This window comes from Scyliorhinus torazame, chromosome 22 (assembly GCF_047496885.1).
Source record: "Scyliorhinus torazame isolate Kashiwa2021f chromosome 22, sScyTor2.1, whole genome shotgun sequence".
Lineage (NCBI taxonomy): Eukaryota > Metazoa > Chordata > Chondrichthyes > Carcharhiniformes > Scyliorhinidae > Scyliorhinus > Scyliorhinus torazame.
This window is the reverse complement of record NC_092728.1, coordinates 1,673,913-1,688,912: the sequence shown is the minus strand read 5'-3', so window position 1 is coordinate 1,688,912 and position 15,000 is coordinate 1,673,913. Positions and strand designations below refer to the sequence as shown.

At 60.3% G+C, this 15,000-nt stretch overlaps 1 protein-coding gene across 1 annotated transcript in view; it reads left to right on the top strand.

Moving 5' to 3' along the window:
- The window catches only part of LOC140399401 (neural cell adhesion molecule L1-like), a 244,192-nt gene that overhangs the window by 156,733 nt on the left and 72,459 nt on the right, over nucleotides 1–15,000 (top strand). The window contains exon 2 of the mRNA XM_072488979.1: nucleotides 12,912–13,195. Coding sequence (XP_072345080.1) covers nucleotides 13,111–13,195 — 85 coding nt within the window. The 5' untranslated portion in view covers nucleotides 12,912–13,110. The remainder of the gene's footprint in view (nucleotides 1–12,911; nucleotides 13,196–15,000) is intronic.

The window sequence follows — 15,000 nt, the reverse complement described above, 5'->3', positions numbered from 1 at the left end:
AATCAGTAAGCCTACAGTTACCCCTGCCCACTTCCCACCCCAAACCCTTATCGATTATGTAAGTTATGGCACGGCAGAGGGTAAGTGTCCAAATCCGCAAAGGGAAACTTGAACAAGCTGCCACAACTGTTTGTAATTTGAACAGGTATCTGAAGTCAAGATAAGCAACTCTCATAGCATCATAGAATTTACAGTGCAGAAGGAGGCCATTCGGCCCATCGAGTCTGCACCAGCTCTCTGAAAGAGCACCCTACCCAAGCCCACACCTCCACCCTATCCCCATAACCCAGTACCCCCATTCAACACTAAGGGCAATTTTGGACACTAAGGGTGTTGCTCTTTTTAACCTTAGTCTATTTGCTCTGATTACGTCACCTTTGCTCATGAGTCGCCAGGTATCTTTATGATACCACCACGTGGTTCAAGTTCAGGTTATGATTAATAATACAGCACACCGCTTAGTAAGGATTAAAACAACGGTCATTTATTATATACAACAAGCAATATTAATACCCTAATACTACTTTCTATATTACAAACCTATCACTACTGGCCAATACATAACTTAGGAAGAGCCCACCAGGTCAGGGAAATTAATGGCTTGTCCAATCAAATCTGGCCCGCGGGATTCAAAAGGCTGCTACAGGTCGATGGCTCGGTGTCTCTACCGGATAGCGATCGCTGGATTCAAACTTACGATACACGGTGGCTGGTCTTGCGAAGGTCTCGAGCAGGCGAAGATGAGAGAGAGAGAGATCTGAACTTGGACCTTCACTTTTATAGGGCCCAGGGGCTTCCCGCCTCCCGGGGCGGCCCTTGACCCTGAGTCCCAAGTGATTGGATTCTGTCCCCAGTCTCTGGGGTCGATGTATCCAATGGTGAGGCGATTCCTCGATCGGGGGGTGGTCGCTCACCTGTCTTTGTTTCGGCCACTGCAGGCGCCGACAGGTCTGGCCCAGTATTCAATTGCTAATATGTTGCAATTGTTCCCGGGGATAGCCGATTTAACTGTGGATGTCTGAGTTGATTAGGTGTAAACAGTCCTGAATGCAACTGCGGATACCTGGGTTGATGGGCTGTTGATAGCCCTGAGTATCGATCTGGGCTACGTTCCCCAGAGCCGAATATGCAATACTGTCTGCAGCTGCCTGCTTGTGTCTTCTTGGCTGCTTTTCCCAGCAGTCTTTCGGGTTAGCCATTTTAAACTGGGTTTTGGCCAGATTAATCGGAACGCAGCCATTTTACGTGGCTACAAGGGCAATTTAGCATGGCCAATCCACCTACCCTGCACATCTTTGGACTGTGGGAGGAAACCGGAGCACCCGGAGGAAACCCACGCACACACGGGGAGAACGTGCAGACTCCACACAGACAGTGACCCAAGCCGGAATCGAACCCGGGACTCTGGAGCTGTGAAGCAACTGTGCGATCCACAAGGCTACCCTGCTGCCTCTCAGACCCCTTGTGATGATTTTATATATTGAAGTTAAACATTTATTAAAATAAGGAAAAAAACATTTAAAGACGCAATCCATTAGTCTTTTACCAAAATTTCCTAAAAGATATTGGATTAAAGAAACTCCGAGCTGAAACCCTCTTTGATGGCAACAGTCCTTATAGATTTTCTAATTGATAAACTTAACAGTAACAGTACCACACAATGCCCTGCTGCTCGAGTCAACTTATTATTTTTCCTCCCACATTTACGATCTCCCAATTGTATATATTTTCTTTGCATTCCAACGGTCACCGTTACAATTCTCTCGTCTGCGAGTGTAAATCACTGGCCAAACTGCTTCCCTGGCTGTTCATTACCGTTTTAACCACTTCCCTTCACCTCTCCTTTATGGACGTTTTGACCTTTGCTGTCTCTAGTTTAACTAAACCAGTCGCGCCCATACTCCCAAACACACAAGCCTGCTCCCCAGTGTACGACAATTTGACGACGATATTGCAGAGTGCGTTGTTTGTGGTTTATATAAATGATTTAGATATGAATGTAGGAGGATAGATCAGTCCATTCACGGATGATATGAAAATTGGTGGGATGGTAAACAGTGAGGAGGACAGCCTCCGATTACAGGAGGATACAGACGGGCTGGTCAGGTGGGCTGATCAGTGGCAAATGCAGTTCAATGGGGATAAGTGTGAGCTGATGCACTTGGGCAGGACAAACAAGGCGAGGGGAATACAGGATAAACGGCAGGACCCTGGGAAGCACCGAGGATCAGAGGGACCTTGGTGTGCATGTACACCCATCCCTTAAGGTAGCAGAGCCGGTGGACACAGTGGGTAAGAAGGCCTGTGGTATACTCGCCTTTATTAGCTGAGGCACAGAGTTTAAGAGCAGGGAGGTTTTGCTGGAACTGTATAAAACGTTGGTTAGGCCACAGCGAGAGTATTGTGGGCAGTTCTGGAATCCACATTACAGGAGGGATGTGATCGCCACTGGAAAGGGGCAGCGGAGATTTACCCGGATGTTGCCGGGGCTGGAGAGTTTTAGCTATGAGGAGAGATTGGATAGACTGGGGTTGTTTTCCTTGGAGCAGAGGAGACTGAGGGGGGGACAGGATTGAGATGTATAAAATTATGAGGGGCACAGATAGTCAACAGGAAGAAACCTTCCCCCTTGGTGGAGGGATCAGTGCCCGGGGGGCAGAGATCGAAGGTGAGGGGCAGGAGGTTTAGAGGGGATGTGAGGAAAAACCTTTGCCCCCCAGAGGGGGGTGGGAGTCTGGGACTCGCTGCCTGAAAGGGGGGTGGAGGCAGAGACCCTCAGAACATTTGAGAAGTATTTAGATGTGCGCTTGCGATCCCAGGGCAGCCAAGGCGATGGGCCAAGAGCTGGGAGATGGGGTTAGAGTGGGGAGGTGGTTGTCACAGAGACATGATGGGCTGAAGTCTTTTCTGTGCGGTGGACCTCTCTGACTGTAATATATGAAGAAGTGTTCTTTTCTTCACACACATTACTGGAAGCTAGCTCGGTACACGGCCTCTATACATTCAGGGCCTACCTGATGGATTGTAACGTGCCTGCCTCTAGCATTACCCAATATTTGGCCTGACTCATAGAATACGAGTCAGTAAAGCTGACCTCACCCCTGCCTCACTTTCCCCTTTACTTCCTCTCCGTCAGTCAGCGTGTTAACGAGCTGGTCACCGTTACTCAGTTGGACAGACAACAAAGGGGAACTCGAGGGAATACTTCACACAGGAGAAGCGCTTCTCAATCGAAAGGTTTTCGAGGTTGGATGAGGTGTGCGTGAGCTGATGTCGATAAGTAGGACCATGAGTCCCCATTGCCTTTCCCCATTGGCGCTCTCCCACCAATGGGAAGAGTTTCTGCCTCTACTTTCACCCAGGAATGAGAAGAGGTTACTCCTCTCAGAAGGTGGTGAACGTGTGGAATTCGCTGCCCCAGAGTGCGGTGGGGGCCGGGACACTGAGTGACTTTCGGGAGGAGACAGACAGATTTGTAATCAGGAATGGGGGTTGGAGGGTTACGGAGAGCGGGCAGGACGGTGGGGCTGAGGTCGAGGAGGTCAGCCAGGATGGCGGGGCAGGATCAAGGGGCAGGATCGAGGGGCAGGATCGAGGGGCAGGATCGAGGGCCTCATCACGCTCCTCGTCCTTCTGTTCTCGCCACCGGGAGGAACTTGCATCCGGCCGATTTCAGAGCCGGGTGTGATATCAGAGCGACCTCTCTGCCCGCGTTCTGCTTGGAGCCCGGGCCACAGCCCTCGGGAGCTGTTATCGTCTGTACCCGGGCAGCCCTCGATCTGCCCCCCACCCCCTCAAAATCACGAGGTGTGAAGGGGGGGGGCTGCAAGGCAAGGGTTTGGCTCGTTTGCCTGTGAAAGGCTTTGAGGATGTCCAGTTGGGCATTATCAAAAGTCAAGGCTTTTCTCTGCCCCCCCCCCCCCCACCCCCGGGGGCGCCCTGTTTGTCTCGGGCATTGGCTGAGGGGGTTCCCCGGGATTTCTGTCCTCTGGGAGACCCCGCTCTTCAGGCCTCGTTACAGAAATAGTTATTGATGAGGAAGAAAATTAAATTACCGTTGAACACGCTGGTAATTAATTGATCGCTGGGTCACGGCTGGTGCCTGTCAGGGGCTGGAGCCCAGAGTGCTGGCTGCATAATTCATCAAACTGCGATTCTCGCAACACACTGCACTCTTCCCAGCTCCAGGCTAGTGTGGGGGGCTGGGGGAAGGGGGGGAGGGGGCGCTGGGAGAGGGGGGTCTGGGGAGGGGGGGCTGGGGGAGGGGGTGCTGGGAGAGGGGGGGTCTGGGGAGAGGGGCTGGGGGAGGGGGTGCTGGGAGAGGGGGGTCTGGGGAGAGGGGCTGGGGGAGGGGGCGCTGGGAGAGGGGGTTCTGGGAGAGGGGGGGCTGGGGGAGGGGGGAGGGGGCGCTGGGAGAGGGGGGGCTGGGGAGAGGGGGGGCTGGGAGGGGGGGCTGGGGGAGGGGGGAGGGGGCGCTGGGAGAGGGGGGGCTGGGGAGAGGGGGGGCTGGGAGAGGGGGGGCTGGGGGAGGGGGGGCTGGGGGAGGGGGGGCTGGGGAGGGGGGGCTGGGGGAGGGCGGCTGTGAGAGGGGGGGCTGGGGGAGGGGGGGCTGGGAGAGGGGGGGCTGGGAGAGGGGGGCTGGGGGAGGGGGGCTGGGGGAGGGGGGCTGTGAGAGGGGGTCTGGGAGAGGCGGGGCTGGGGGAGGGGGGCTGGGAGAGAGGGGCTGTGAGGGGGGCACTGGGAGAGGGGGGCTGGGGGAGGGGGGCTAGGGGAGGGGGGCTGGGGGAGGGGGGCTAGGGGAGGGGGGCTGGGGGAGGGCGGGCTGGGGGAGGGCGGGCTGGGGGGGGGGCTGGGGGAGGGGGGCTGGGAGAGAGGGGCTGTGAGGGGGAGGGGGGCACTGGGAGAGGGGGGGCTGGGGGAGGGCGGGCTGGGAGAGGGGGGGGCTGGGAGAGGGGGGGGCTGAGGGAGGGGGTAGAACTGAGGGAGCGCCGCACTGTCAGAGGGTCAGTACAGATGGAGTGCCGCACTGTCAGAGGGTCAGTACTGAGGGAGTGCCGCACTGTCAGAGGGTCAGTACTGAGGGAGTGCTGCACTGTCAGAGGGTCAGTACTGAGGGAGTGCTGCACTGTCAGAGGGTCAGTACTGAGGGAGTGCCGCACTGTCAGAGGGTCAGTACTGAGGGAGTGCCGCACTGACAGAGGGTCAGTATTGAGGGAGTGCCGCACTGTCAGAGGGTCAGTGCTGAGGGAGTGCCGCACTGTCAGAGGGTCAGTACTGAGGGAGTGCCGCACTGTCAGAGGGTCAGTGCTGAGGGAGTACCGCACTGTCAGAGGGTTAGTACTGAGGGAGTGCCGCACTGTCAGAGGGTCAGTACTGAGGGAGTGCTGCACTGTCAGAGGGTCAGTGCTGAGGGAGTGCCGCACTGTCAGAGGGTCAGTGCTGAGGGAGTGCCGCACTGTCAGAGGGTCAGTACTGAGGGAGTGCCGCACTGTCGGAGGGTCAGTACTGAGGGAGTGCTGCACTGTCAGAGGGTCAGTACTGAGGGAGCGCCGCACTGTCAGAGGGTCAGTACTGAGGGAGCACCGCACTGTCAGAGGGTCAGTGCTGAGGGAGTGCTGCACTGTCAGAGGGTTAGTACTGAGGGAGCGCCGCACTGTCAGAGGGTCAGTACTGAGGGAGTGCTGCACTGTCAGAGGGTCAGTACTGAGGGAGTGCCTCACTGTCAGAGGGTCAGTACTGAGGGAGTGCTGCACTGTCAGAGGGTCAGTACTGAGGGAGTGCCGCACTGTCAGAGGGTCAGTACTGAGGGAGCGCCGCACTGTCAGAGGGTCAGTACTGAGGGAGTGCCGCACTGTCAGAGGGTCAGTACTGAGGGAGCGCCGCACTGTCAGAGGGTCAGTACTGAGAGAGTGCCGCACTGTCAGAGGGTCAGTACTGAGGGAGTGCCGCACTGTCAGAGGGTCAGTACTGAGAGAGTGCCGCACTGTCAGAGGGTCAGTACTGAGGGAGTGCTGCACTGTCAGAGGGTCAGTGCTGAGGGAGTGCCGCACTGTTAGAGGCTCAGTACTGAGAGAGTGCCGCACTGTCAGAGGGTCAGTACTGAGGGAGTGCTGCACTGTCAGAGGGTCAGTACTGAGGGAGTGCCGCACTGTCAGAGGGTCAGTGCTGAGGGAGTGCCGCACTGTCAGAGGGTCAGTACTGAGGAAGTGCCGCACTGTCAGAGGGTCAGTACTGAGGGAGTGCCGCACTGTCAGAGTGTCAGTACTGAGGAAGTGCCGCACTGTCAGAGGGTCAGTACTGAGGGAGTGCTGCACTGTCAGAGGGTCAGTACTGAGGGAGTGCCGCACTGTCAGAAGGTCAGTACTGAGGGAGTGCCGCACTGTCAGAGGGTCAGTACTGAGGGAGTGCTGCACTGTCAGAGGGTCAGTACTGAGGGAGTGCCGCACTGTCAGAGGGTCAGTACTGAGGGAGTGCCGCACTGTCAGAGTGTCAGTACTGAGGGAGTGCCGCACTGTCAGAAGGTCAGTACTGAGGGAGTGCCGCACTGTCAGAGGGTCAGTACTGAGGGAGTGCCGCACTGTCAGAAGGTCAGTACTGAGGGAGTGCCGCACTGTCAGAAGGTCAGTACTGAGGGAGTGCCGCACTGTCAGAGGGTCAGTACTGAGGGAGTGCTGCACTGTCAGAGGGTCAGTGCTGAGGGAGTGCTGCACTGTCAGAGGGTCAGTACTGAGGGAGTGCCGCACTGTCAGAGTGTCAGTACTGAGGGACTGCCGCACTGTCAGAGGGTCAGTACTGAGGGAGTGCCGCACTGTCAGAGGGTCAGTGCTGAGGGAGTGCCGCACTGTCAGAGGGTCAGTACTGAGGGAGTGCTGCACTGTCAGAGGGTCAGTGCTGAGGGAGTGCTGCGTTCCGATGTTGGGAGGGGAGTTACTGTGGGAAGCCTGCGTGCCGGATTGACATGTGCGCTCCCTCCCATTGGCGATGCGTGACGTCCCTCTGATGGACGTGTGGACTTGTGAATGCCGCAGGGCAGCTCGAGACGGTTCGATTCCCCCCCCTCCTCCCTCTCCCTCTTCGTTCCCGGGGAGGGGGGGGTGACACACTTGGAAAAACACTTGACCTTTCGTGCAACATTGCACAGTGTCGTGTGGCCAGGGCTTTGCGCACCATGCGGAAGCGAGGCCCGTTACCGCTGCTCGTTTAGTCGGGAGTGATCGGACCTGATGCCCTCGTCAAATACTGAAACGCTCCAGCTGCCCACCGCTGGCCAGGGGCCCTGGGGGAGATACGCAGGGCTTCACAGACCTGAAGCTGCCAGGATTACAAACAGAAATAGTAATCTGCTCCTTCTGAGCAACAGGGGATCCGAGTGAGTGGAATTCTAATTTCCACTCCGGCAGAGACAGCCCCCCCTGAGGGAGTGCTGCGCTGTCAGAGGGTCAGTACTGAGGGAGTGCTGCACTGTCAGAGGGTCAGTACTGAGGGAGTGCTGCACTGTCAGAGGGTCAGTGCTGAGGGAGTGCTGCATTGTCAGAGGGTCAGTACTGAGGGAGTGCCGCACTGTCAGAGGGTCAGTACTGAGGGAGTGCCGCACTGTGTGAGGGTCAGTACTGAGGGAGTGCCGCACTGTCAGAGGGTCAGTACTGAGGGAGCGCCGCACTGTCAGAGGGTCAGTACTGAGGGGGCACCGCACTGTCAGAGGGTCAGTACTGAGGGAGTGCTGCGCTGTCAGAGGGTCAGTACTGAGGGAGTGCTGCACTGTCAGAGGGTCAGTACTGAGGGAGCGCCGCACTGTCAGAGGGTCAGTACTGAGGGAGTGCTGCACTGTCAGAGGGTCAGTACTGAGGGAGCGCCGCACTGTCAGAGGGTCAGTACTGAGGGAGCGCTGCACTGTCAGAGGGTCAGTACTGAGGGAGCGCCGCACTGTCAGAGGGTCAGTACTGAGGGAGTGCCGCACTGTCAGAGGGTCAGTACTGAGGGAGTGCCGCACTGTCAGAGGGTCAGTACTGAGGGAGTGCCGCACTGTCAGAGAGTCAGTGCTGAGGGAGTGCCGCACTGTCAGAGGGTCAGTACTGAGGGAGTGCTGCACTGTCAGAGAGTCAGTACTCAGGGAGTGCCGCACTGTCAGAGGGTCAGTACTGAGGGAGCGCCGCACTGTCAGAGGGTCAGTACTGAGGGAGCGCTGTACTGTCAGAGGGTCAGTACTGAGGGAGTGCCGCACTGTCAGAGGGTCAGTACTGAGGGAGTGCCGCACTGTCAGAGGGTCAGTTCTGAGGGAGTGTTGCACTGTGAGAGGGTCAGTACTGAGGGAGTGCCGCACTGTCAGAGGGTCAGTACTGAGGGAGTGTTGCACTGTCAGAGGGTCAGTACTGAGGGAGTGCTGCACTGTCAGAGGGTCAGTACTGAGGGAGAGCCGCACTGTCAGAGGGTCAGTACTGAGGGAGTGCAGCACTGTCAGAGGGTCAGTACTGAGGGAGCGCCGCACTGTCAGAGGGTCAGTACTGAGGGAGTGTTGCACTGTCAGAGGGTCAGTACTGAGGGAGAGCCGCACTGTCAGAGGGTCAGTACTGAGGGAGTGCTGCACTGTCAGAGGGTCAGTACTGAGGGAGTGCTGCACTGTCAGAGGGCCAGTACTGAGGGAGTGTTGCACTGTCAGAGGGTCAGTACTGAGGGAGAGCCGCACTGTCAGAGGGTCAGTACTGAGGGAGTGCTGCACTGTCAGAGGGTCAGTACTGAGGGAGTGCCGCACTGTCAGAGGGTCAGTACTGAGGGAGTGCCGCACTGTCAGAGGGTCAGTACTGAGGGAGTGTTGCACTGTCAGAGGGTCAGTACTGAGGGAGTGCCGCACTGTCAGAGGGTCAGTACTGAGGGAGTGCCGCACTGTCAGAGGGTCAGTTCTGAGGGAGTGTTGCACTGTGAGAGGGTCAGTACTGAGGGAGTGCCGCACTGTCAGAGGGTCAGTACTGAGGGAGTGCCGCACTGTCAGAGGGTCAGTACTGAGGGAGTGCCGCACTGTCAGAGGGACAGTACTGAGGGAGTGCCGCACTGTCAGAGGGTCAGTACTGAGGGAGTGCTGCACTGTCAGAGTGTCAGTACTGAGGGAGTGCCGCACTGTCAGAGGGTCAGTACTGAGGGAGTGCCGCACTGTCAGAGGGTCAGTACTGAGGGAAGTGCTGCACTGTCAGAGGGTCAGTACTGAGGGAGTGCCGCACTGTCAGAGGGTCAGTACTGAGGGAGTGCCGCACTGTCAGAGGGTCAGTACTGAGGAAGTGCTGCACTGTCAGAGGGTCAGTACTGAGGGAGTGCCGCACTGTCAGAGGGGTCAGTACTGAGGGAGTGCCGCACTGTCAGAGGGTCAGTACTGAGGGAGTGCGGCACTGTGGGAGGGTCAGTACTGAGGGAGTGCTGCACTGTCAGAGGGTCAGTACTGAGGGCGTGCCGCACTGTCAGAGGGTCAGTACTGAGGGAGTGCTGCACTGTCAGAGGGTCAGTACTGAGGGAGTGCCGCACTGTCAGAGGGTCAGTACTGAGGGAGTGCTGCACTGTCACAGGGTCAGTACTGAGGGAGTGCCGCACTGTTAGAGGGTCAGTACTGAGGGAGTGCCGCACTGTCAGAGGGTCAGTACTGAGGGAGTGCCGCACTGTTAGAGGGTCAGTACTGAGGGAGTGCTGCACTGTCAGAGGGTCAGTACTGAGGGAGTGCCGCACTGTCAGAGGGTCAGTACTGGGGGAGTGCCGCACTGTCAGAGGGTCAGTACTGAGGGAGTGCCGCACTGTCAGAGGGTCAGTACTGGGGGAGTGCCGCACTGTCAGAGGGTCAGTACTGAGGGAGTGCCGCACTGTCAGAGGGTCAGTACTGAGGGAGTGCCGCACTGTTAGAGGGTCAGTACTGAGGGAGTGCCGCACTGTCAGAGGGTCAGTACTGAGGGAGTGCCGCACTGTTAGAGGGGTCAGTACTGAGGGAGTGCCGCACTGTCAGAGGGTCAGTACTGAGGGGAGTGCCGCACTGTCAGAGGGTCAGTACTGAGGGAGCGCCGCACTGTCAGAGGGTCAGTACTGAGGGAGTGCTGCACTGTCAGAGGGTCAGTACTGAGGGAGCGCCGCACTGTCAGAGGGTCAGTACTGAGGGAGTGCTGCACTGTCAGAGGGTCAGTACTGAGGGGAGTGCTGCACTGTCAGAGGGTCAGTACTGAGGGAGTGCGGCACTGTCAGAGGGTCAGTACTGAGGGAGTGCCGCACTGTCAGAGGGTCAGTACTGAGGGAGCGCCGCACTGTCAGAGGGTCAGTACTGAGGGAGTGCTGCACTGTCAGAGGGTGAGTACTGAGGGAGTGCTGCACTGTCAGAGGGGGAGTACTGAGGGAGTGCTGCACTGTCAGAGGGTCAGTACTGAGGGAGTGCTGCACTGTCAGAGGGTCAGTACTGAGGGAGTGCCGCACTGTCAGAGGGTCAGTACTGAGGGAGTGCTGCACTGTCACAGGGTCAGTACTGAGGGAGTGCCGCACTGTTAGAGGGTCAGTACTGAGGGAGTGCCGCACTGTCAGAGGGTCAGTACTGAGGGAGTGCCGCACTGTTAGAGGGTCAGTACTGAGGGAGTGCTGCACTGTCAGAGGGTCAGTACTGAGGGAGTGCCGCACTGTCAGAGGGTCAGTACTGGGGGAGTGCCGCACTGTCAGAGGGTCAGTACTGAGGGAGTGCCGCACTGTCAGAGGGTCAGTACTGGGGGGAGTGCCGCACTGTCAGAGGGTCAGTACTGAGGGAGTGCCACACTGTCAGAGGGTCAGTACTGAGGGAGTGCCGCACTGTTAGAGGGTCAGTACTGAGGGAGTGCCGCACTGTCAGAGGGTCAGTACTGAGGGAGTGCCGCACTGTTAGAGGGTCAGTACTGAGGGAGTGCCGCACTGTCAGAGGGTCAGTACTGAGGGAGTGCCGCACTGTCAGAGGGTCAGTACTGGGGGAGTGCCGCACTGTCAGAGGGTCCAGTACTGAGGGAGTGCCGCACTGTCAGAGGGTCAGTACTGGGGGAGTGCCGCACTGTCAGAGGGTCAGTACTGAGGGAGTGCCACACTGTCAGAGGGTCAGTACTGAGGGAGTGCCGCACTGTTAGAGGGTCAGTACTGAGGGAGTGCCGCACTGTCAGAGGGTCAGTACTGAGGGAGTGCCGCACTGTTAGAGGGTCAGTACTGAGGGAGTGCCGCACTGTCAGAGGGTCAGTACTGAGGGAGTGCCGCACTGTCAGAGGGTCAGTACTGAGGGAGCGCCGCACTGTCAGAGGGTCAGTACTGAGGGAGCGCCGCACTGTCAGAGGGTCAGTACTGATGGAGTGCTGCACTGTCAGAGGGTCAGTACTGAGGGAGTGCTGCACTGTCAGAGGGTCAGTACTGAGGGAGTGCGGCACTGTCAGAGGGTCAGTACTGAGGGAGTGCCGCACTGTCAGAGGGTCAGTACTGAGGGAGCGCCGCACTGTCAGAGGGTCAGTACTGAGGGAGTGCTGCACTGTCAGAGGGTGAGTACTGAGGGAGTGCTGCACTGTCAGAGGGTGAGTACTGAGGGAGTGCTGCACTGTCAGAGGGTCAGTACTGAGGGAGTGCCGCACTGTCAGAGGGTCAGTACAGAGGGAGAGCCGCACTGTCAGGAGGTCAGTACTGAGGGAGTGCCGCACTTTCAGAGGGTCAGTACTGAGGGAGTGCTGCACTGTCAGAGGGTCAGTGCTGAGGGAGTGCTGCACTGTCAGAGGGTCAGTACTGAGGGAGTGCCGCACTGTCAGAGGGTCAGTGCTGAGGGAGTGCTGCACTGTCAGAGGGTCAGTACTGAGGGAGTGCCGCACTGTCAGAGGGTCAGTACTGAGGGAGTGCCGCACTGTCAGAGGGTCAGTACTGAGGGAGCGCCGCACTGTCAGAGGGTCAGTACTGAGGGAGTGCTGCACTGTCAGAGGGTCAGTACTGAGGGAGCGCCGCACTGTCAGAGGGTCAGTACTGAGGGAGTGCTGCACTGTCAGAGGGTCAGTACTGAGGGAGTGCCGCACTGTCAGAGGGTCAGTGCTGAGGGAGTGCTGCACTGTCAGAGGGTCAGTACTGAGGAGTGCCGCACTGTCAGAGGGTCAGTGCTGAGGGAGTGCTGCACTGTCAGAGGGTCAGTACTGAGGGAGTGCCGCACTGTCAGAGTGTCAGTACTGAGGGAGTGCCGCACTGTCAGAGGGTCAGTACTGAGGGGAGTGCTGCACTGTCAGAGGGTCAGTACTGAGGGAGTGCCGCACTGTCAGAGGGTCAGTACTGAGGGAGTGCCGCACTGTCAGAGGGTCAGTACTGAGGGAGTGCCGCACTGTCTGAGGGTCAGTACTGAGGGAGTGCCGCACTGTCAGAGGGTCAGTGCTGAGGGAGTGCTGCACTGTCAGAGGGTCAGTACTGAGGGAGTGCCGCACTGTCAGAGGGTCAGTACTGAGGGAGTGCCGCACTGTCAGAGGGTCAGTACTGAGGGAGTGCTGCACTGTCAGAGGGTCAGTGCTGAGGGAGTGCTGCACTGTCAGAGGGTCAGTACTGAGGGAGTGCCGCATTGGGAGTGTCGGGAGAAGAAAGTCGAGGTGGAAAGCTGTGAATTGGGAGTTCTGTCGCTGTGATCGATTCCACCTCTGCTGCCGTTTTGAAATGAAATTTGCTGATGATTGATCGCCAGTCTCCCCCCCCGGAGCCCCTGTCCCGGCAGATCAGAACGACCCACTTTGTCCTCCCCTCCCCTTGGCTGTCTTGGTAACGGAGGATGCTGCCGGCTCCTTCCTGTGTCTGCCGTGTCCTCGGGGGGGAGTGTGGGAGGGGTCTGTCCTGGCGCTGAGCTCTGATAAGCCGCTGCGTGATGCAGATGTGAATTTCCATTGATGCAGCCACCTCCCTGACTGCCTTGTTCTGTGTCTCTGCAGCTCGGTGACATCGGGAGGGAGCTGCGAACCCCGTCGGCAAGAACCGGACACCTGCCAAACCCTCACCCTCCTCCCTGCCCCACCCTGCACCCACCTCCCTCCCCCGCCCACAGCCTCACCCTCCCTCCCTGCCACCTGCCCGCCCCTCATCAACAGGAGACCCCCCCCCGCTGGAATGTCAGACAGCTGATTGGGGAAGATGCCGGGGTTTAAGCGAGTCCTCCTGCTGCTGTGTCTGCTGAGTGTGTGCAGTCGGGGCCAGGGCATCCGGATTCCGCCCAGATGTGAGTGCTTTCCATTCTCTGCTGCTCGGGGAGTGGGCAGGGGGGGAGAGGGGGAGAGGGGGGTGTGGGAGGGGGAGAGGGGGGTGTGGGGAGGGGGAGAGGGGGGTGTGGGGAGGGGGAGAGGGGGGTGTGGGGAGGGGGCGAGGGGGGTGTGGGGAGGGGGAGAGGGGGGGTGTGGGGAGGGGGAGAGGGAGGTGTGGGGAGGGGGAGAGGGAGGTGTGGGGAGGGGGAGAGGGGGGTGTGGGGAGGGGGAGAGGGAGGTGTGGGGAGGGGAGAGGGAGGTGTGGGGGGGGGAGAGAGGGGGTGTGGGGGGGGGGGAGAGAGGGGGGTGTGGGGGGGGGAGAGAGGGGGGTGTGGGGAGGGGGTGTGGGGAGGGGAGAGGTGGGTGTGGGGAGGGGGAGAGGTGGGTGTGGGGAGGGGGAGAGGGGGGTGTGGGGAGGTGGGGAGGGGGAGAGGGGGGGTGTGGGGAGGGGGAGAGGGGGGTGTGGGGAGGGGGAGAGGGGGGTGTGGGGAGGGGGAGAGGGGGGTGTGGGAGGGGGAGAGGGGGGTGTGGGGAGGGGGAGAGGGAGGTGTGGGGAGGGAGGTGTGGGGGAGGGGGAGGGGGAGGTGTGGGGAGGGGGGGAGGGAGGTGTGGGGAGGGGGGGAGGGAGGTGTGGGGGAGGGGGGGGAGGGAGGTGTGGGGAGGGGGGGAGGGAGGTGTGGGGAGGGGGGGAGGGAGGTGTGGGGAGGGGGGGAGGTGTGGGGAGGGGGGAGGTGTGGGAGGGGAGGAGGTGTGGGGAGGGGGGAGGGAGGTGTGGGGAGGGGGGGAGGGGAGGTGTGGGGAGGGGGGAGGGAGGTGTGGGGAGGGGAGAGAGGGGGTGGTGTGGGGAGGGGGAGAGAGGGGGGTGTGGGGAGGGGAGAGAGAGGGGGGTGTGGGGAGGGGGAGAGAGAGGGGGGTGTGGGGAGGGGGAGAGAGGGGGGTGTGGGGAGGGGGGGAGAGGTGGGGGAGGGGATGGGGGTGAGGGGGGTGTGGGGAGGGGGAGGGGGTGAGGGGGCGGGATGGGTGGAGAGGGGGGGTGTGGGGAGAGGGGGGTGGAGAGGGGGGTGTGGGGAGGGGGAGAGGGGGGTGTGGGGAGGGGGGAGAGGTGGGTGTGGGGAGGGGGAGAGGGTGGTGTGGGGAGGGGGGAGGGTGGGTGTGGGGAGGGGGAGAGGGGTGTGTGGGGAGGGGGGAGGTGTGGGGTGGGGGAGAGGGGGGTGTGGGGAGGGGGAGAGAGGGGGGTGTGGGGGAGGGGGGAGAGGAGGGGGGTGGGGAGGGGGAGAGGGGGTGTGGGGAGGGGGGAGGGGGTGTGGGGGAGGGTGGGAGGGGGGGTGTGGGGGGGGGGAGTGAGGGGGTGTGGGGAGGGGGAGGAGAGGGGGGGTGTGGGAGGGGGGAGGAGGGGTGTGGGGGGGGTGGGGGTAGGGGGGTGTGGGGAGGGGGGAGAGGGGGTGTGGGGAGGGGAGAGGTGGTGTGGGGGGTGGGGGTGAGGTGGGTGTGGGGAGGGGGGAGAGGGGGGTGTGGGGGAGGGGGGAGGTGTGGGGGGGGGGATAGGGGGTGTGGGGAGGGGTGAGGAGGGGGGTGTGGGGAGGGGGAGAGGGGAGGTGTGGGTAGGGGGGAGGAGGAGGGTGGTGTGAGGGGAGAGGGGGGTGTGGGGAGGGAGGGAGGGAGGTGTGGGGGGGGGAGAGAGGCGGTGTGGGGAGGGGGCGAGAAGGGGGGTGTGGGGAGGGGGGAGGGAGTTGAGGGGGGCGGGATGGGGGAAGGGGGGTGATGTGGGGAGGGGAGGGAGGGG